This window comes from Agelaius tricolor, unplaced genomic scaffold (genome assembly GCF_023055355.1).
Source record: "Agelaius tricolor isolate 1412-34295 unplaced genomic scaffold, bAgeTri1.0.p SCAF_24, whole genome shotgun sequence".
In the NCBI taxonomy this organism is placed as follows: Eukaryota; Metazoa; Chordata; class Aves; order Passeriformes; family Icteridae; genus Agelaius; species Agelaius tricolor.
The window spans coordinates 6,550,515-6,573,515 of record NW_027269284.1 but is presented as its reverse complement, the minus strand read 5'-3'; the positions used below and the strand labels follow the sequence as shown (position 1 = coordinate 6,573,515).

The window sequence follows — 23,001 nt, the reverse complement described above, 5'->3', positions numbered from 1 at the left end:
AGTAAAATAGGGCAATATTTTAGGCTGACTGGAATCAGTGGCAGAGGCAATAAGACAGTTCTGGCAGAATTGGTAGACACTCCAAATTTCCCATTTGGGGGCTGTATTCCAAGTGGCATATCAAACATACCATATGGCTGGAGACTGACACAAAGTGATCATAATGGGCTTGTGTTCTTCTTTCTACATAGCTCAGTTGCAATTTTCATTTTTAGTAATTTGGCCACAATTATAATCATTTTCATTTTAGTGATGTGTAAAAAATCTGCTGTTGAATGTCACTTGGTGTTCCCTGTGATAGTAATAGAACAAAATTACTAGCTTTCAGAAATTAGGTTTTATTTTACAGATTAGTGTTTTTTCCCTCAGTAAAACCCTTAGAATAGCATGTTTGGGAGTTTTCAGATTATGTGTAATTAAAATCACTATAGTAACTGCAGTTTTTGCAGAGTTTTTGTCCATGTCTAAAGATATATTGTAAAACCACAATTGGATTGGAGGAAAAAGAGAGAGGATTTCCTCATCCTTACAGCTGTATTGAAGGTGAAAAAGAGAAAGCTGTCTTTTCTAATTAAAATTTTAAGGTTCCACCTAATACTTTCATTAGCTTTTCTCAGCTTTGACTACCACATCTGGATATGGAATTTCTGTGGGATTCTTCTAGACCCTGGGATGCATTCATGTTTCTGCTGCTTGTTTTTGTATCATTTTTTGAGGGAACTGATGGAAGCAACATGAAAATGTCATGCTACCAAGTTTCCATATCCCTCAGAGTTCCTTGTGCTGGGAAGTGGATCTGCATGCTGAATGAATTAATTCACTTGTTTGATGCCATGCAGAACTGTGGCTTGCCTATGGAGAGGGCATTGCTAATGAGCTCTATAAAATTACTCTTTGCCCTGAAATATTTATCAGGTATCCAAGCTCTGCCTGTCCTTTGTCAAGTTCTGCATCAAGTGTAAAAACTGGGCCTGATATATCTCTGTCCCTGGCTTGGATACCACAGCTGGTTTTCCATACCATTTCATCATGAGTCCTATACTATTTGTGGATTTCACTTTCAGTTTTTCCAGTTCAATGTATATTTTTGAAGTTTAAATATTTCTGTTGTTTAATCTCATTTTAGTTATCCTTTTGCAGTGTGAGCGAATGATTGAGAGCTTTAAATGCAAGTTTGAGTACAAGAAAGTGTTGGAAAAAATGTCATGGTAGTATTTAAAAAAGTCATAGTAAAACCCAGATAATATTCTAACTTCTTGTTTTTTCTTGAATTTTACAATAACTTTATCTTGCAGTTTTATCCCTTTTTGGTTTAATTTAGGAAAAGCAGCAAGTGTGGTACCTTGCAAGTATCTGACATTAAATTTGATGGTTAGAAAGCACCACTGTTGATTACTAATGCTTTTCAGTTATTTGTTCATATGCACACTTATAGAAGTTTTATCTATAATGATCAAAAAAGCTATTTGGGAGAGAGCACTGTTAAAGTTGATAAATTCTGCACTGGCTGTGTTGTTTATTTTAATTTCCATTTGGAGTACTCTATCTTTGCATTCATCTGAAAACCCAGTCCAGAGTGTTGATGAGTTTGAGTAAGCCATAAGTTCTCCTAGGCTGAGTTTCTTACAGTGGATCTGTTTAGCAAGATGCTACTTTACCAGCTGTGGATTTTACAAAGTCCAAGTGAGAATGCTCTGCAGTTTGAGGTCTGAACAGCTGAGGAAAGATTCAGGATGTTCTTCCAGCAGAGTGGGGAGCTACAGAAGCTTCCAGGGTCTGGAGCAGAAGTTCTTGCTGTTGATTTTAAATTCGACAGAGTTCAATGCTCAGGACTTTTCCCTGACTGTAGATAGCACCTGGGAATTTGTTAGAGAAATTCCTTATTTTACTGAGCCAACCTCAGATTGCCCACCTCTACAGGGGCAGGAGAAGCTAAGGACAGGCTTCTGCAAATCTTGCAGTGTAGGAAAAGTAAATCCCCCCAGTGTGGAATTCAGGAGGTTGACAGCAGATGGGGCTTTTAGCACGTGTCCTGTGTGTGGAGCTGGGCATTGCTCACACATGGGGTAATACTCTGGTCCAGTCAAGTTCTTTTGGTGATTTCTAGCTAGAGGGATTTGCATAAAGTTACATTATTGCTTTCTCAAGACAAAGTTCTGAAGCCTTGGTGTGCTTTAAGGGTGGTTGGGTCGATTGGTGGGGGTTTTTTACCCTCTTGACCTGTTTCTCTTAAAAGAGAGAGGAAATAGCTAAGGGGTTATAATTTGCTTATATTTTAAAACCCTCTTGACTTTAAAAATATTAGGGTTTTCAAAGACAAGAAATAAAGTTCTGCATTAAAGCTTGTTTTAGTCTCCTTTAAATGTAGCTTCTGGGGTCATTCCTTAAAGCATAGTCCTTAGCTAAAAAACTATATGCTGTTACCTAAATAATAGCATATAATGTTCTGGCTCGGGTTTAAGTGACTCTAAAATTGAGTGTGTAGCCACTCAGTTCAGTTAAAATATTTGTAAGAAGCCATGATTCTCAGAATTTCTCTTCCAACCAGAGTTTCCAACAATATCAAAACTAGCACATGTTAGAACAACAGGTTTTAGCCTACTTTTTATTGTGTTTCTGCTGAGAGTATCCAAAAAGAAACACTAGAGGTACTGCAAAAAGCAGGATGGGAAGTAGGTTGGGGTTTTATCTTACTGATATGGGAATTACATATCTCTTACCAAAACCCCTGTAATTTTCCTCTTATCATTTCTCATGGATGCAACCTTTGTCTTCCCTGAACTATTGTGTTTGAACCTTTACATGGCCTTTGTAGTTGCTGTTTGTTCTTCTTAGCAAACTGGAACCCAGAGTTGACTACTGCCTTGGTGAGATTTCCAGTTACAGCCTACTCAAATATCAGTGGGAGCAATGTACCAACTTGCTGAAGTTGGTTTAGAAATTGTATGCAATCAGTAACATAGATTTGCCTGCAAACATTTTGGTTTGGGTTTTTTTCATTTACCATAAGGATAAAAATATTCAAATGGGAGAGAATCCTAAATATTGTAGATTGGATAAAAAGTGTTTGTTATTGATATTGTACATCTTAGAGCCTAAGGTGGCCATTGTGCTAAACTCTGTATGAGCAAACAATGAAAGTTGGGGAGCTCATGGTAATGTGTTTTGAGAAATATTGTAAGAACTAGAATATTCTAAATGTACCTCTGTATACAAGGAAATTCACATACATGAGACACACATGTATATATCTTTAGTTATTCAATACCTGTGGTGTTAAATAATGGACATGAGAGATTTGTTTAGGCCAACTAGTGCAAATAAATTGATATCATTTAAGTCCAAAGAACTGCACTGTTTTATAATTCATAGACAGTCTCTCATCAATTTTTAAATGAACACTAATTTGTATTTAAGAATTGGGCTACTGACCCTTTGTAAAAACTTCCAGCAAGGTTTATGACTGTAATGTCCTTTGTAGATCATTAGGAATGTGTGAAATCACAGAAAACTTCTTGGAAATTTTCTCCTTTCTCTACTGTCAAGAGTCTCACCTGCTGCTGTACATCACTTACCAAGCTATCCTAGAGAGTACCTTGGTCTTAAAATGCATCTCTGGGTGAATCTTTGCATCAGAATGGTACCAATTAATGGATGGAATTCTTGCATGGATTTTGAATTCACTGAGAAGTGGAGTCACCAGCTATAAATTCCCACTACAGCAGGAAGGTGTTATCTGTTTTGTTGCACAGAGTTACATTCTACTTCTGCCCCTGCTTGTGTAGTTTGCTGGAGATTCCCAGAGAAAGTGAATGGGAATCCCTGATGTCACAGGTATTTGGATAACATGAATGGTGAGGTTACTCACTGAATTATGTAAACACTTTTCTAGTAATCATTTGTAATATTGTTATAGACTTTTCTTCTTAGACCTACTTGGGGTGAGTTTGTGTGGCTGAAACTTGAGCCCTCTCTTTTTACAGGCACCACTGACAATCTTCTGAGATCTTTTCCTGAAGATCAGTTGTGATTGAAGACCTTTTCTGAAATCAGAGACTTAAAGGCTGGTCTTAATTTCCTTTTAAATTTAGTGACATAATTGCATCCCGTATTTCTGATTCTGTGATGTAGAGTACAATGGGTCTGCTGGGCTTTCTCCTTTGCAAGAAGTGACCCACTATTGCTTTTGATTTAAGATTTCAAAGATAAAGAAACAAAACCAAGCCAAGTTTTTTGTGATTCATTTGAAAATGTGAAAATTCAGTTGATTTTTTTGTATTCATTGTTTTTGAAACATAGAGCTTTTAAATTCGTTTTGTTTGTCCCTACTGTATATTTAATGCATTTTTAAGATACTCTGAGGGTTTGTATGTGAATAACACAAATGAGAAATTCTTTCAGAGAATCTCATACAATCTGCATTCATACAAAGCACATTTCAGGTTTAATGAACCAAACATTTCCAGACAAATTTAAAAGGAGACATCTGTGAGTGGACACAGATTTCTACAGCTGTTGCTGTGTTTTAGCACAAATGTAAAATACTTAAATTTGGACCAATGTTGACTTTGGTTGTTTGGGTTTAGACTTTGCTGCTTTCACTGATTTTGGATGAATGTCAATGACCAACAAGCACAGCCCAAAACCTACAGTATCATAGGTGGTTACCTGAAATGTCTGTCATAACCTTCTTATTCACAGTCCTGTTTTCCATTATGTATGAGTACTGCTACTTAAACTGGCTCCAAGTGTCCTTTGAAATACAAAAGCTATCAAGGAGCTTGCATCTTGGTGAAAGATTTAATTGTGTACAATTACATTATTGGCTTTTGTTTGCTTGTACATATTTGGTTAAATTTCACAGTAAAGCCTTGAGAGCAGGCAAGGTGTAGAGATACACCTTGAAAGTGTTGGAAGAGTCGAATGACTCTTCTCATGTAATAAATAAAGTGTAATTTTAAAATGGGTGGCTGCAGCCAAGTTAAACAAAAAGATAATTCATTTTATCTGCCACAGAATATCTGTTCCTTTATAAGGTAAAAGCAGATTTATTGTTTGGAATCAACCTTTGACATAACATCTTATTTCTTTATATTCACCTTCAGATGTGTTAGCTTTGCAGTGTTTTTACAGTCTGAAAAATTAATGCATGATAAGCATTGTGTATATGATAAATGTTTCACAAGGGATTCCATGTGTATTTTGGTGTTACCTCTTTGTAACTTAGTCCATTGGGTTATTCAAGGTTCCTTTCAACCAAATAGTTGAGAAAATGAGGGCTTGTCTATGGCAGTAGTATGGCTGTTTGTGTTGTGCAATGAGACATCATTCTGTGGATGCTGGCTGTGAAACATTCTAGAGCCAAGTGTAGTCTGACATTAATGAAATGCTTCCTAAACATCTGGTATTGGCTGAAAATGTTGATCCAAATTATCCATGTTACACAAGCCAAGTAGAAAAAAAAAAAGAAAAGGTAAGCTGCACCTTGTAGATCACATTTCATGTTTGTTTTCTATAATATCTATTTATAAAATTATTAGAATCTATTTGCATGGATGCAGTCATTGCTGTTTGGGATACTCTAATACTAAAAAATAGCTGGCTCTTTTGCTATTTATCTGAAACAGCTGCAGTGTTTCTGTTCTTACAGTATTTCTTACTGGTTCTACAATATTGTATTTTTGGCTACATTCTTTAACAGATATACTTTAAAGTAAAGAACTGATGGTTGTTAGATGTTCTTTGAGAGCCATCTTTGTCTTAGTTGGACTTGGTTGTGTTGGTAAAGGTAGAGTAATTGTTTCTGACTCTAGCAATTCTTAGGTCCAGTTTTAAATTTTTCTGGAATATTCACTTTTTGCTTTGTAGTAGCACAAGCAATCCCAAGTACAAAATATCCTCTTTTCTGAACCTCCTATATGTGGTTACTGCAGTTAACATGGGAGTATGCATATGAAAATGTGTCATAAATGTGAGTGTGCAGACATGCTGACCTTCCATCCCACAGTGCTGGAGCAGTTCACATGTGCTCTCTGCTGGGCATTTTGGGGAAAAAAAAGAGTCCCAGCCAGTCTTGTGGTGACATGGCCAGCCTTAATGACACACCACAAAACCTGACAGAATAGTCTGCAATGGAAATAGGTCAAACCACATTCCTGAATGAAGTAGGTAAAACTGCATTCCTCCCAGCTGGAGGAGGCTCAGAAAGGCAAACATTATTATTAAAATTGGTCAGGATTGTGGAATGAGCCTTTCTTCCTTTCTGCAAAACAGCAAAGGACCAAGTAGCTTATATTCTTGAAAAGCACTCTTCACAGCTCTCTGCCCACTTAACACCTTCCTTTGAAATATTTCTTCAGCTGTGATTTGGAGGGAAAAGTCATCCTCGATTCAGTGGCCCTGTTTTTCCCCTGCACTAAAGTTTCTGTGTATTGGGAGTTTTGAGAGACCTTTGTATTCGGGTTATCCACATTAACTTCTTCTAAAATAATAACTACACAGACTGCATCTGGCTTTGTCAGGAGGTCCATGCTTGCCTTGGAGAGCAATTTATGGTGCATATGTGTGTATCACTAAAAAAGTTCTTATGTAAAACAAAAAGTAGAGCCTGTTTGGCCATGTTGCCAGGCACAGTCCTTTGTCTGTGTGTGAGAGGGTTTGTGTGAACAGGCATCCTCTGACTGCACACCCTTGTGAGCCAGGAATCTCCTCCTGGCTCTTGCTGCCTTTCAGTTTATTCTATTGTAAGCCACATTTGTACATGACCTTTTCATTGTCCTGAACACAGGCCTTTCCATGCTGGCAGGCTTGCTGTTCTAATATCTACTAAATCCCCTACAGAAAGGCAAAGGAAAATTGAAAGAGAATTCTCACTTCATTCTCAGTGTCTTTGATAAGCCCAGTCAGTCATGGTGCTGCTGAAACTGTAAACATAGAAATAACATCTTCTTACAAGAATTTTCTTTTGTTAGTAGCAACAGATAACATGAATAAAATGAGTCTCCTGCAGGCCTGGTCTTTACTCTGTGTTTGAAAGAATGGGGGGCCAGTTAAGGTACTCATGCTACACATGAGTTATCAATTATCAATTATCCATTGATAATTCTGTCAATAACTAATCTCCAGTACTTACTTATTTTCAGTCTCTTTTCCTAGGACTTTTGAGATTGGGTGGCATAATTATTTCTTTTTTATATTTCAAAGGATTACCTGTGGAGCTTACAGGTAGAATTTGAAAACTATATCCTATAAAATCTTGTTATAAATAGTGATGTTACCTATGTGTCTTCTCCCAAAATAACTATTCATGCATACTGCCATAAGGACAGGATCTGCAAGATGGTGAATGTTTCTGTACCTGAAAAAAGTAGACTGAACTCAAATTAGAAATGTTAGTGTTAGAAATTACTTTTTTGTTATATATTCTACTTATACATGCAGTTAGTAACTCTTAACACAGTAGCTGTCTGTAAAGAGTGTTGGAGTTGTGGACATCAAAAGTATGATTTTAAGTAAAATAGTATAGTTTTTTGATAATTGCTATATTAATTTCTTTCCAGTATGTGGAGAAAAATGGTTTTATGTTTCCTCTGACTTGAATGCAGTCAAATAAGAAGGCTCCTGTCTCCTGGTCAGCACAGTGAATCCTTAGGACTTCAGTGTAGTTACATCCTGTGCTCTAGTCCCATTTAAGAGTATTTAGGGGCAAAGTGCTGCTTTTCCCGAAGTGCTTCCTATTTTAAACATCTTGATTTACAAATATTTAAGGTAATTCCTGATATTTGAAGATTCTCTCCAAGGCTTCTCTGCTGTCTCAGGTTGTTTCAAGCTGCTTCTTTGTAAGAGAAAAGTGGTGGTGGTGGTGAAAGTGTGGGAATGTCTGGCATCTGGTTTTTTAAAAAAAAATTAAAAGTTTGAGTAGATATTTGGTGGCACATTTAAATCTCTTTAGAGTTGATGAGCCATTCTTCACAATAGTTTGACATTTCAGCTATTTCTAATGTTACATTTATAAGGGAATTAACCTACCTCTACTGTGTAAATCATATTTTATTGCTGCTCTTTCCATTTTTTTGGGTGAAGTTATATTTAGATTCTGTTCTTGCTATATTAAGGTAACATAATTCAGAATTTCTGTCTTTTTTTCAGATAATTTCCATATTCGTAAATTTCTAAGTTGACTTCAGAACTGACCTTCACATTTTTAGGTTGATATTCCCCTTCAGGATTTTTGGTGGAGTTATGGTCTCAGGATTGAGCTTTTAGAAGAAGTTAATATGAAAAATGGTGCAGCACTTTGTAACAGCTAAGGAAAAATGCAGTAAAATACAGACAAGTGATTTTCTGCTTCAAGTTTTTTTGCAGCTGTTACAGAGTGAAAATCAAACGTGCTGGTGATTGGTTGTGTGCTGATTAACTTCAATAAGAATTTACAGCAATTAGTTCTGCTACTATAGAGTCTTGCCTGAGTCATAAATCCTTTAGGATTTGCTGAACATCCTGAACAACTGAGTGAAGATTTACATTACTTTCCTTTACATTATTTTTTTCTCTGACAGCAGTTTAATGACAAGTTCTTGTTCATCTGATGACATTGATCAGGAAGAAATCCAGCTGGCTTTGCAGGCTGCCAAAATTGCCACAAGAGAGAAGATCAGATCTAGATTTCATGGCAGTAACGATCTTATTCACCGCCTTTTTGTCTGTATCTCAGGTATGAGAATCACTGAATTATTAAACTCTTTTTCAGGGGGTTTTTGGTTTAATTTTTTTGAGTTTTTGCACATCAAGTTGTGGTAGAATGGACTAGAGATGAAGTTTCAGGAAAACTCTGGTTTTGGGGCCTAAGTTGCAGTCTGGTTTCGAAGGACCTGTTACCTGTTTGGAACTTGGAGAATCAGAGATGCTGACATCTTGGACCTGTACTGTTGAAGAATTTGGATTTATATCAGGTTTGATTTTTCCCTGGTGATGCCCTGTTGTGTTCAAGGAATGAAATTTGACTTAGCATTCTGTTTTCATGCAAAATGAATCTCTCAGTATTTCCTGCCAAAGGATATGGAATATATGTATTGGCTTGCCAGTGGCATAAAAACCTGAATGTAACTTGGCCGTTAAGGAGAGTCAGTTTAATCAATTTAATCAGGTGTTCAATTTTTATTCCTAATGTGAGCAAGTGATCCCCTTAAAATAAGTGAGACCATTACTGATACTAACAGGCAGATTTAAATACTTTTTTAAAGGATGGTGTAACAGTCTAGAATTGATTTACCCATTTTCTCAAACTCTAAGGTGTTGCTGACCAGCTGCAGACAAACTATGCTAGTGATCTGAGAAGTATCCTAAAGACCTTGTTTGAAGTTATGGCAACCAAACCTGAAACAGAAGACAAGGAAAAGCAGAAAAAAGGTAAAAGATCTAAACATTTGTTTTCTCTAAAGCATTTCTGCTGGTAGCCCAGTGGGAATCCATAACCTATTAGACACAAATTCCCCCAACATATTGTTATCTTTTTGACAGGATTCACTGTACAGTGATTTCACCTAAGTTTAAAAGGAGTCGTGGAAACAGACTGTAAACAGGATGAAGTCTTGTTTAGGAACATAGGAGTTTGTCTTAAGGCAAATTACTAAAGAGTTCAAGTCTTCAGAGTTCATCTGCTGTTTCCATATTCATTTATTTAACAGCAGCACAGTGTTTGTAGCCCATAGAGTTTATAGCCCATGATTTATGCAGGGTTTGGACTTTGTAGATTCCCCCTCCCCAGAAAAAAACTGGGTACATTTTAAGTTACCAAAGAACAGACTCTAAGATGGGAATGCTCAGTAAGATGCTGAAATCTGTCCTCTCTTGAACAAATTGAAGAATTTGGCTTCAAAACAGAAAAATACCACATTTCACTTCTAGATAATTAAAGTAATGGAACCAGAGCTAGATCATAAACCAACAAAAGATTTTTTTTTACTCTGTGAACATTTTCTTTTCTGAGTGGCAAATCTGCTAACTTATCTAAGAATAACAGTGTCATCCCAGCAAGGCTGCAATTATCTTTGTCCTTTGTTATCATTAGAAATACCAGCACCTGAAAGTGACCAGAGCTCTTTTTATTTTCCTACTTCCTTTCCTCCAGATTGAAAACTTTTTCTTTCTCCCAGTTTCATTTAAAAGCATTGAGTTTTTTATGTGAAACACTTAGTTAAAAAGTTGGATCAAGTCAGCAGAAAAAACCTACACTTCAGTCCCAATTCTGCAGTGGGATAATGCACAACATGCATTACAGTCTTCTGTTCCTTTTGGCTGAAACTTCCACAACAGTTTTATGGTGGCAGCCTGTCATGATGTGAAAATAGACTGGCTTTTTTTATTGTTAAAAAAAATTAAAATAAATGGGGTTAGACAGAATTGCTAGAAAGAGAACACAAGAGCTCCTGAACCTTCAAATAAGAGTAATAAGGAAACTGGAGATGTAAAGAACTATCACTGAGAAATATATATTAATCAATAGTACTTGGATGGATGTAATTTCTAATGGATGAACTCTTGCATTAAAAAAAGTTGGTATTGACAAAAGCAAGCATAAACAAAATGAGCGAAAAAATAGGAGTTTTGCGGTGAAGTTTCTCTTTGATATGTTTGATTTGATGTGTGTGATTCACCTTGGGACTCTCTCATTGTTCTCAAAATCTACTTGTCTTAAAGGATCCAAGTTAAGAATTGGGAAATAAAATGTAGGTGCAGCTAAACTAGCAGAAGGAAGAAGACTGCATGTCCTGTAATAACAGCATCTTTCATTTCTGTTGTCATCCCAAAGTAGAATAGGAGACTTGTTAAGTCCCTGTTTGTGTCAGGGTAGAGAAAAAGCAAGAAGTCTAAGAAGGTGCTACTGTGGTCTAATCCCAGAAGTTCTAACATGAATCTTTAAAGTGAAAATTGGAAAAATATGAGTATTTTTTGAATTGTTTTACAGTTAATCATGGTTTAAGGAATGCAGCATTGGAAGACTGTGCTTTATGTCAAGAAAGTATATCATCCTCAGAACTTGCAGCAAAAGCCAGAGATGGGGACTTTGAAGGTATTTTCTTTTTTCTAAGAATTAAAATGAGACAACACTGATGTATTAAAAAAGTGATCATTAAAATGAAAAGTCTTTTAATGTTTGGCTCTGGAAAGTGAGTATAAAATGTTGTCATGCTGGTTTAGAGACAAAACCAGAAGGTAAACTGAGCATATTTCTTTCAGGTTTTTTCTAACAGCCTCGTGAAACTCTTATCCACAAATGCTCAGATTCACTATGAATTGCTCTGTATCAGTGCAGAAAGGGTCTGTATAGTAAAGGCTTTAATACAGTGTATGATGTTACATCTGATGAGTTTCTGAGGGCTGTGTGAGATGCAAAGCCCTAAGTAAGGTCTCAGCCAAATCTTGAGAGGGTTTTTGTATCGTTTGCTGCATGTGGATGTGCTGCTTTATCCCAAGGTAGGAGTACCTTTCATGTTTTCTTTACTTTTGTCTTTGATCAAGATATTTTGGCTAATATTTTCACATTCTTCACCATATAATTTCAAAGAAAATGATAGCTTTAGGTAAGTCTGCTGAGGTTGCACAAATCTCCCTGAGTACATGGTAAGAATGAAAAATGCATGTAAAGTCTCCAAGTTTCGGTTGAGGTTCAAGTATTCTGAAAGCTCATGAGTTGTTTCTCTTTTATTAATCTGAGCTTCTTCAGAGTTAGTTATGTGCTCAAGTCCTATTCTGACAAACTCAGTATAAAAAATGGATTAAAAGATATCAGAGCACTTGCAGTCAAAGAATAAAAAAAGAGATATATGAGATGGAGCAAACAAGAAAGCAATCAGCTTTGATCTTCAAGGCTAAGTGGTGGTTTCAGCACACCAGGAGCCCAATTACCAGAGCCATAATATGTCTGTGGTCAAGTGAGAAGTACAAGACAACCATCAGCTATGAAACTGTCTCTGAGCTTCCCAGAAACTCAAGTGTGTAGTAATTTCCTCGTGCTTTAAAACTTTGATGTATTGGTATATATTTGTCCACATACACTACTGTCCTTCCAGTGAGAGGTTTGGAATGCAGGATGACAGAGCTGGGTGATAAAGCAGTGTGTGCCTCTGCTTGAATGTGGAGGGTGGTGACCAACAGAAAAGAAATATTGGTTCGTGTCATTTGTAATAAAGATCAGAAATCACAGAGGGAAAAAAAGAGCTCTTAAAGATTAGATTTTAGATAAATACTACATATTTATAACTTATTTTGTGCTTATATAAAACCCATGGATTGCTTGCTTACCCTTCTTCTGAAGCTGCAGGCTAAAGGATCTAATCTATTTAGAACAGCAGGGCTAATTCATGTATAATGCACTGTAGAAATATTATCTCTTCTGGAGGAAGATGATTTGGAGGCAGATAAAGAACTATTCAGTAGTCATTTTAATTGATTTTTCTATTGTGCTGTAATTCAGAATGTCACAGAAGGTGCAGGAAGGAACAAATCTTTAAGCAAAATCCTTACCATGTATGGGCTGTATTGCAAAAGAGTGCAAGATTATTCCTTCTCTACCACTTCAATTCTTTGTCTTTTGTTTTGGATCAATGCTAATGCTGTCGGTGAATTTGACTTACAGAACTTGAAAACCAGTTATTCTGAACTGCAGGACGCTGCATAATCCTCTCACAGTGGATGTGCATTTTGTCACAGCAAAGTCATTTCTTTTTTCCCCTGGTATGTTGTTCAGCTTTTAAGGTTCTTCAGCCTTTCATGGCAGCTGCTATTGGCATGGGGAATGGTTCATGTTTGGAGAAGTGAGTTGGGATGTTATTTACTGAAATAAGAGGACCATGGTCTGGGTACTTAGGTGATGTTCTGGCCATCACAGTAAAGGGGAATCTTTGGAGGTTCAAAACAGCCTGCAGCACCCAGGCAGTGTCAATCAGTTATGTCCCTGCCCTAAGTGAATAGAACCAGATATGTGGTATTTATAGCATATGAGATAAAACACCTGCTATTCTGGAATAAAGTGCAGGCAGGGGGTTGCTTTTGTTGAAGTTATGTGTGTCTGCATGGTAGAAAGCAAATCTTTGTGGGATAAGCAAGTCCCTTTGGAATAAGGTAGATGTGGATACCAGGATGAAATTGGCTGCCTTGGCCAATAGTGTCCCATGCTAACATCCTCTAAACCAAGCCAATTAGCAGGGTCTCCTGCAGGTACTCTGTTTTTGGGGCTCACACAGGCTCACTGGGGGGTTTGGCCATGCCTGCACCAGTCTCCTTGCAGGCCTTCTCTGAGAGCCTTCCTTGGCTTATGTGTAAATATCTACAAACCAGTGCAGCTCTTCTGGCTGTGTAACCTGAAGAGTGTAGTCTGGTGTTACTTGGCTCCATTCCTGATGGGCAGGAATTTTATGTATCCCAAAGAGACACAGGATGTTGAGGAGTATGGAGATAAGCTCCACCTTCCAAACACAAGAAGTCACAGGAAGGCTACTAAAAAGGGCATCTGAAGTGGGACAATTTGCTGAATTTATGGGAACTTTAGAAACACCCCTCACCTCCAATATATGCAAAATCCCTGTCCCTTCAGGTGACAAGTTGTCATGGCTGGCAACACTGTACAGACTTTTGCTGCTGAGGTATGCAGGGACAGCTAATGGGATACATGGTTTTGCCATCCCTAAGGCATCCAGCATGAGGCATAAACTCCCACCAAGATTTTAACCTCAGCAGCCATGTGCCTTTTCCCCCTTACAGCACCTCTCATGTGTCTTGTTTTTGCTGGCCAGCGTAGAAAGAAGAGGCCCTGGGTGTTGTTTGGGTGATGTTTGGGTGCAGGTGGAAGATGTCTGGTGGATAAGGCAACTTTTGCTGCTTGAACATTGTTCCCTGTTTCTTGCAGTGAGTTTGGTGGGTTTGTCCTTCAGGCCAAATCTGGGCCAGGGGCCATCAACAGGAGTACAGAAATACACCACAGTTATCACTGTAAGGGGATTCAACACAAAGACTGAGAGCACTGCATCAAAGTTAATTAATTCCTTTTTTGTACGTCAGTTCTATACCTCAGGTCACTCAATTATTTCAACTGAAAGTGAAAACAATTGAAAGCCAAGGAGCACATCATAGCTCTTCCCTTCTGCCATTGTGGCAGAGTATCTGTCAAATTGAGAAGGTCCAGCCAGCTACCTGCCAGGAAAGCTCTTCCCTATTATCACATAAATCCCTCTAACTGAATGTAGCAAATGTTTTAGATTGTATTCAATCAATGGTATTAAAAAAACCCAAAAATGGAAAGCGAGCTCAGCAACCTGGACAAATAAATGGCCTTAAGATTGTACTGAAGGTTTTAGCCTCTACTCACATTATGAAGATGAATCACTTGTTTTTGTCAGACTTCTCATTCTCATTGTATATAAAACCCACCAGCTGGTCTAGGACATAAAACAAATATGAATGTTTATTATGAGCCAACTGACATTGGCAAGGGTTTAAGAGTTAAATCCTGTGACCTTCTGAAGGTTGAAATACAATAAACTACAGATTAATTGGCATTCCAAAACAAAAGCCTAAGCCAATGGTCTGTATGTTAATCTTTGGTGTCCTAATGCTCTAAGATTTTTGTCAAGGAAGTATATACATTTGTACTTCATGAAGTATTAAAAAATTATGTATATTTATAGGGAGAGAGTGTAAAACAGTTTTATTTTCCTATGGTAGAATATTAATTTATGCAATATTCAATAAGTATTTTTTAAATACAGTAAAATTTCTTGTCCTGGTTATATGATGGAAGTGATGGCAAGTGTAGTACAAAATTCTGTGTATAAACTCAAAGCAAATTGTAGTGGCAGGCTACAACTGGGCAAAAAAGTTGGTCTCTGAATTGCAGTAACAGCAGACAGGGCCCGTGTGCTGGAACTTCCATGGGACTGCCTTTCTCCCTGTGCCCTGGTGAGCTACAAATCAGCACAGGAACAACCTTGCTGGGAAGTTCTTGAGCTCCAGCTTGGACAAACCACAGCTGGATGAGAGCTGACTGAGAGTGGGCAGCATGGGTCACACACAATGTAAAGGAAACCTTGAAAAGGTAAGAAAATTGCTCATATTTAACGCAGTGTCAATGCATCCCTGATCAGGATAGAGCTGTGTCATTCTTAATATCCAGTACAGCTTTAGAAACACCAAACACTGGGGAAGAAGTTTGGTGTCTTTCTGCCATTTATGCATCTGGCATCATATTTCTAGCCCTAACAGAGAACTTGCTTTGTATTTGATTAGCAGATTCCCATGTGTATATATAGGTGTGCACACACAGAGTAACTTCTTAACTTTTTTATCAAATTAACAAACATTTATCAGTTTGTTAATTCGATAAAGCATAAGTGTGACCCTGCTCACCATATTTGGGAGCATTACATTTATCCTTGTGAGTTTGATGATTTTAATACTAAAGGTGGGCAAATCTGAGTTTTACTGTACATGTATTTTGGGATAACTTGTTAGTCATGAGGAATGAGCTGTTACAACTGAGAGAAATGTGAATATTTTAAATTATCCATTTCATGAAGTTAAAGGCAAGCTAAGAAAGTTAGTTATACTTCTTGTCCTAGCATAAGCATGAGATATCTAGAAATCTGAAGATTTTTCTCAAGGAAGCCAGCAAGCATTATGAAGCTGTTGGTGCTCCATGAAAATATTTGCTGTAGCATCTCAGCTGTCTCTGCAGCCATACCTGCATCTTCACTCCTTATCCCTCTAGCATCTGCACAGAACTGCCTTGCTTGCTACCACCTACTAAAAACTGCAGACATAATGGATTTGCTGTGGCTGCCAGTACAAATATCTGCTTGTGCCAAGTAGTGTTAGCATCTGTTTGCTTCACAGCACACACTATTTCTCCCTGATCCCTTGCCATCTCACCCACTCCTGTTTGGTCACGGGCTCTGACTGCGTTCTATCCAGCAGCACAAGCAAAACTCAGAAGTTCGCAGGCTCAGGCTCTTGTTCTTGTTGCATTTTAAGTCCCTGGGTCAGAAAAACCCACCCATGCTCCTGTATGTGCAGAATCTAATCACCATGGCTCTAGAGATAGCTGTCAGCCTCAGCTGAATGCTTCAGTTTTTCTTTTGTCCTCTTTGTGCCTGTGGTTACTCTGTTATTTATGATGATGACCAGCAACACCTTGTAAATGAAAGAAGTTAAACTGTTGCACACTTCAGTGGCCAAACATGTTCTGTCCACATAACTTTTCACTTTTTCCTTTTTTCAGCAGCTCTGCTTACACTGTGTGAGAGAGGAATCAAATTTCCATATGGAGGCAATGTTTTATAATCAACTGAACATATTTAATCATGCATGTAGAATTACAGGATTCTTACAGGTTTTAGGTTGTAGTGCAATAATTCAATCTGACTTAGGCTTTAAGAACTTGCTCAGAGCCTTTTCCCTTCTCAAAGACTATCCCTCTTTGTTGGCACTATGTGGAACTTGTTGAGAATTCCATGCAGTACTTATGGGAAAACATCCCCTAAATACTGTAAAGAACAGACTTATTCAACTCTGTAACGTCATAACTGGGATTTTGATTAGGTTTTGTCTAATAAATTCATGTTTTGAGTGTTCTGGTATGTTTTTATGTTGATCTACATTATCAACTTCTCTATATTATAAAGATTGGTAAGAGAATATTCCTAGTGATGGTTATATGGAAGATTAAAGTCTCTCTGCTCCATCTGATCTAAAGTAAAGATTTGACCCATATCTCAATGGGAACCAGTGTTTTCTATGAGAGTAGCTCCATTTTCTATAAATAATTATTTTGCCCAAAGAATAAGTTGTTGATCATGTTGATCATGGACAGAATGGACACAAGAAATAACAAAGAATAAGTTGTTGATCATGTACCTGGACAGAATGGACACAAGACATCATTCCAAGGTGATGCTGAATCAGGCAGAGCAGAGGCTTGAGCCCAAGTTTGCAAAGCTCTGTGTCTTGGTGAAAGCTTTCTAGATTTGCACAGAAATTCCATCCTAAGAAAGCCATTTGACCAGAGCTGAAGCTAACAAGTTTGTACCTCTTCTCCCGTAGCCCCAAAATTTTCATCAAGTTATATTAAGCATAAAAATTTATTTTTTTGAAAAATGTCAAGCTGGCTGTAATCAGCACTGAATCTTCTGAGCAAGGAGAAAAATTACTTTGGTACAATTGCCTGGTAGAAATCTTACATCAAAGTCAGAGATTGCCCAAAATGACGTGGAAAATCAGGTGTGATGAGGGACAAAAAAGGTTCATTTTACTGTGGCAGTTGAAGTGAGGGGTAAAGTCAAGTCACCTTAGTTTTCAACTTTCCGTGCTTTAAACTGTGAGAATTTGCAATCCTGCTTTGATCAGAGAGCTCCAGCAGCCCCAGCTGACCCTTTTGGCAGCAGTGAGGGTAACACTGCAGCCATGGCAGTTCCACAGGCTGGGAGCAGAACTCTGCAGGTCACTTTGGTGTAATCAGGGTTATTTTACATTATGTGCTCTGAAATATAATGCAGGAGGAACTTGCAGTTGGAGTTCTGCATTAGGAATAATTGATAAAAACAAAAGATGCAGAAAGGGGTCTTTTCTCTGAATTGTCTGGCTGTAACACAAACACCACAAGTTTAGGGTTTAGCAGCTGCTCTTCAGCAGGGAGTTGTGCTGTGCTTGCTTCTGATTTGTTTCCTACCAGAGTACAGATTGGCTGGCCTAGGCCTTCTGCAAGCTCCAACAACTTTTGGGGTTGTTTCTCTCTCTGCGTTGGTCTCTTGAGTCTCAGCACCACAGAAAAAACTTCAGCTTTCTGGGCTCATGTTTCAGTCATCACAGCTGATAGACCAGGTCCATGTTCTCTTCTTCTTGTGTTCTGAGACACAGAGATTATTTTCTTGGTTTTCTAAGATTAAGATTAGATGGGAGTGCATTAGGTCTAATGCACATATTTAATGCCAAATTAATGTGTTCTTTTTGACAGTTTACAGTGTCTGTGATTTTTTTTTTTTGTTCCATGATTATGGTTTTCTTAAAGCTCCAGCACCTTGGATTTATCTGACTTTTAACTTTAGGAGTAGAAATTTTTTTTTAGCTAATGAGGTAGACATTACATAGTCATGTAAAGGTGAATGCTAAAAGCTACATAATAAATAAAAAGACTAAAATTTCATGATTTATGAGAAATTGTCATGCAAGATGTTTGAATAGTTAAGAGTCTTTTTCAGTCTTAACGCTACTTAATTTTATCTTGTGCTTTTTCCTTTCTCTAAACTTGTTTTTTATTCATTTAAATACTTGTTTCTCTTCATTTCTCTGTTTTTTTTTTCCTGTGCATGCTTTTCATGTTTTCTTCTAAAATTTATATCTGTATTCTGTCTCATTAATCCCTTCCTTCCCTTCCTCCTCCTCTTTGATGTTTGTGCTGTGGACTTCATCCATTTCCCAGCAGACTTCTCCAAACTCTCATTGCATGATAAAGCACTGGGCCAATTAGCCCAGGAACAAGGTTTTCCCTCCCTTCCTTGTCCAAATCCCCGAAGCACAGGCAGATAATGCTTTAGAGACTGGATGTTGCTATTTGCTGCAGCATGCAGAGCTGATGGAGCAGCAGAGCCTGGAGAAGGAGTGTAACATAAAAAGCCTGTGGGTGCAGTGCTGCTGCCCTGCTCCCAGCACAGCTCCAGGCTCGTGCTCGGGGTTTAATCTGTGTAAGGCACTCTCTGCTCCTCACATGGAAGCTTTTCCCCTCAGGAGAGGGCTCTTCAGAGAGTATTTCAATGGCCTGTTCTATAAAAAGCACAGTGACTCAGTTGTTGATGTGTGTAAGTCAGGGGCTGCTCCCAAGGTTGAGTGAGATGAGGCTGGGGAAGGGAACCACGGGATGGCATCCACTGGAGCTTCTGTGGGCTCAGAGAGACCAAACCAGGGCTTCATCCTTCCTGCCAGGGTGAGCACTGCAGCTGCACTCCAGCACTGCATTTGATTTCTAAGTCTCACAGCTCGGTGTTTGTAGTCAGTGTAAGGCCATTTTCAGCCAGCTGGAAGGAAAGGCTTTGGGGTGGTGGCCCAGAGTTCCCCATTTCAGATGTCACTTCAGTGCTGCACCGCTTTGATTTTGTGCAAGACGTCCCTCTCCTGATTTCTCCCCACACACTGACTGTAGCTGGGTGATGAGGATTAAAGCAATTACATTTGTACAGCAGTCTGAATGTTAAAAGCTGTTACATAATCAAGTGTTACTATTTGGGGGTGTGCTGCAGTGCAGCAGATCTCAGTGTGAGCAGTTGGGAGGGCACGAAGCCCCTGAGGCAAGGGGGCATGGGACCGGCTGTGCCCCCCTGCTGCTGAGTCACTCTCTGGGGCCATGTGCCCTGTGGCCACCCTAGTGACACTCACATTCAGTGAGTCAGCTGAGGTGGCACCAGTGTGGAGGCAGAGAGAGCCCCTCTGCCGTGGGAGAGTGCTCTGTGGAGAGCGTTGTGCTGTTTCTGTTCATTGCCAATAGGTTGTGAATTGCTTTTTATGAGAACCAAGTTACAAAAACAAAAGTTTTCAGATGAATTCATCTGTCAGTCAAGTGATTCTGTAACTGTGAATTACAGCTTATATGGTTATTGTTAGTTTGAGGTCATTATTTATCAAAATTTGCTAGATTTTGGGGGGTTTTTTTTGGTTTTTTTTTGTTTGGTTTTGTTGTTTGTTTTTTGGGGGGTTGGGGTTTTGGGGTTTTTTTTTGCAGTTATTCTTTCTATTTAGCATGGAGGAAAATCTATGTAAGATCAATTAAAAAATAACTTTTTCAGCATTGCTCTTCAATGGGTAACAACTGAAAAATATAAAGGGGAGGGAAGAAAAAATAACTCTGTCTTTCCCCCATAAAAAACAAAGAAAACAAAAAAAGCACCTCAAAGAAATGAAAAAAACAAAACTAAACAGCTGATAAGAAAGCTGCTTTCTGCTGATGAGTACCAGAGTCTTTGGGGTTGGCTTGTAATGTGTGTGACCTAGCTGTGGTCTGAGGGAAGGAGTGATGATGGCTCCAGCTGCTGCAGAAGTGGCACATCACATTGGGATGCTGCAGGGGGTACAGAAAGGGCCTGTGCTTTGTGGCTTTTCTGTGAATATTAGAATTAGTAGATATTAAAAAATTAGAAAAATTAGAAAAAAGCTTTGTGGCTTTTCTGTGAATATTAGAATTAGTAGATATTTGAACCTGGTAGCCCACCCTGCAATGCAGTTTGTAAAGCATCAGTATCAAATTGAGCATCTTAACCAAGTCTGCTTCCACCAGACCTGCAGAGGGAGACCTGGTGGCACAGACCTTGGAGAATTTCCTAAATTTTGCTGTGTTCAAAATGAGTGAGAATCAATGGATAGTTAAATCCTTGAAAACAGAATCTATATAGAGACAATTTTTTAACAGGAACATTGTTATTGATTCATATTTTTGCCTTTTGTTTTGGATATAGTGATAACCCAAGGGGCCTCCTGAATGGAGAACATGGGGATTCTCCATCAGGCTTGCCATGGTTTCAGATCAGAGAAAGTGACAAAGTTATCTAAATCTGCATCATAAACTGATATTGGGAGTAAGTGTCACTGGGCAAGATACATGTAGTGCCTAGGGAGATGGCAGAAAAGGAAAAAAAAGTGGAAAGAAAAATGTCTTGGCTGCACTGATATTAATGCTTGACTTAAGCTGGCAGTCCTGTATCTCCCTGCTGCTGAAGGAAACCCTGCTTTGAACCAGGGATCTGTAGCCTTGTGTCCCCACAGAACATTTCCTGGTGAACTGTTCTCAGGGATGAGGTGAAGGCTTCTCTGTGCAATCTCCTTTTTTCCCACCACATCAGTAATTTCTCTGCACATCAACCTCTGGGTTTGGTTACTGGCCCTGTAGGTGTAACCTTTATCAGACTGATGTGCTCATTAAGTGAAGGATAGCTTCCTTAAGCTAGTTCAACCTCTAAAATAGTTTAGAGAAGCCTGTAAAAGCTGGGTCAGATTCTAAGTTCTCTTTGTTTTTACTAATCTGCTTTTTGAGCAGTTTCTTACATTGAATGCTGTATCTTTTGTACTTTTAATTTGACACATGTTGCAATATGACAAACACATGAAAACTGGTCATAGTTATGTTGGAACAAAACAGTGGATTTTTCATTTAATTATTTTTCTGCCTGTAGCTATAGTCCTCTTAACCTCTGCATCAACTGCACCATGTATTTTGTTGTTTGATAGTATGCTCCTTGAGGCAGGGATCTCGCTTGTCAGGTTTATAAATCAGCAATTGCATGGCTTGCAAATTGTAAATAATACTCAGAAAGGAGCTGCATTCAGGGAAGTTGGATAAATGCACCCAGCAGTTCATGTTCACCCTGTCCATGGATTCCTTCTGGACAGAGCTTGCTTTGCACTCAGTAGATTTTTACCAACTTGATTAAGCAGTCAGCTTCATGATTTCTACACTTGTAACTCCAGACTCTTAGGTCATGTCAGCCTGTTGTGAGCAGAAACAGCTCGACAGAAGGGAGCCCAATACCTTCTGCCTTGCCAAAACCAAATCATTTCCCTGCTTGTCTTTTATGGGAGGTTGGAGAGCTCACAGTAGACATAAACAACTGAAACATGCTGTACGTGCTAATGGGCAAGTTCTTTCTCTGCTGAGCTGTGTACACTTGATTTTGTGGTTTTGCTGTAGTTACTGGTGACTTCCAGGAAGAGTCCTAATAATTGAACAGATGGTAATCAGGCTTTGGGTTTATTACCTGTACAGTTGCTTGCCTAATTGCAGAAAAGCAGTTGGCCTTTCTGGAGGGAAGGCTGAAGAGGCTGGCAATGATCTCAGCTCTAAGCTTGTTTTGATGGTGGTGGCACTGACAAAAACATTTGTGATTCAGTTCTGCTTTAATAATCTCTTGTCTTCTTGCTTTATTTTGCTTATCTGCTTTTCCCTGGACTTGCATTTGACTAAGATAGATTTTATTTTGAGTCCAAAGCTGTCATGGGCCATTTTAATGCCTGATCTGCTCTGCCCAAAGGTGGGTGCCTGGCAGAGAAGAGGCGAATTGAGCCCTCCTGGGCATCCTGAACTCACTCAGCTACTGTTTGCAAAGCACCTGGAGAAATGCAGATGAAAGCAGCTGCTGTTATATTTCACTCTCCCTACTTCCTTGTGGATCTGGTAATCACATGTTTGGTTTTATTCCCTTTTGATTGATGTTCCCTTTTGTTGCTGTGTTTCTGCCAGATCCTCCTGACTGGGTTCCAGATGAAGTCTGCAGCTACTGCACTGCATGCAAGGCTCCTTTCACAGTCATTCGCAGGAAGCACCACTGCAGGAGCTGTGGCAAGGTAATGACTCACTCAGGGCTGTGAGGAGCTCCCACCAAAGCCAGCAGCAAATTCATGTGCACCACAGAACCTGGCTGCTCAGCAAAACGTGCACACTCAGCCAGGGTTCTCAATTCACAGGTGCTTCTGCGGGCCTGGGCTGCCAGCTCTCAGCTTATGTTTACAAAGGGTCAGCAATAAGTGTATAAAGCTAAAGGCAGAATTCCCTGATGAGATCCTAGAACATTCCCCGCCCCAACAGAGTCACTCTGGACTACTGCTGTAAGCTCTAAAAGCCAGGGCAGCCTGCACTGCCAGGGGTCATGCACCCTGCAGGGACAGGGTGTCCCTTTGCTGTCTTCCCAAACCTTTGGAGGATCACTCTGGTGTGTAGGGCTGCTGCTTTGCAAGTTTGTGGGGGTGGAAGAGGGAGTGAGGGAGAAAAAAGCAGCCATGTACCACAGGAAGCCAGAAATCTGCAATCCCATTTCTCTTGCTGGCTGGGGTACAAGTTAGAAAGGAAGAAGCTGCTTCTTTAACCATGTAGTGGACTTGCAGGAGTATGAAATTCAGAGATATTCACAAATATTCCCCTAGCCTTTCTTTAAAACCAAGGGAGAGATGCTTCTTTGCACCTCTGATGGAGCT

General features: G+C 39.0%; 1 protein-coding gene across 4 annotated transcripts in view; it reads left to right on the top strand.

Annotated features, from left to right (window-relative positions):
* ZFYVE28 (zinc finger FYVE-type containing 28) overlaps positions 1–23,001 on the top strand; it is a 145,989-nt gene that overhangs the window by 120,444 nt on the left and 2,544 nt on the right. For 2 of the 4 annotated variants that reach the window (XM_071447482.1, XM_071447480.1), the window contains 4 exons: positions 8,562–8,713; positions 9,292–9,408; positions 10,967–11,071; positions 22,271–22,374. In XM_071447482.1, the coding sequence (XP_071303583.1) occupies positions 8,562–8,713; positions 9,292–9,408; positions 10,967–11,071; positions 22,271–22,374 (478 nt within the window). Of the gene's footprint in view, positions 1–8,558; positions 8,714–9,291; positions 9,409–10,966; positions 11,072–22,270; positions 22,375–23,001 lie in introns of all 4 variants that reach the window. The other 2 variants (XM_071447481.1, XM_071447479.1) reach the window with 1 other exon arrangement.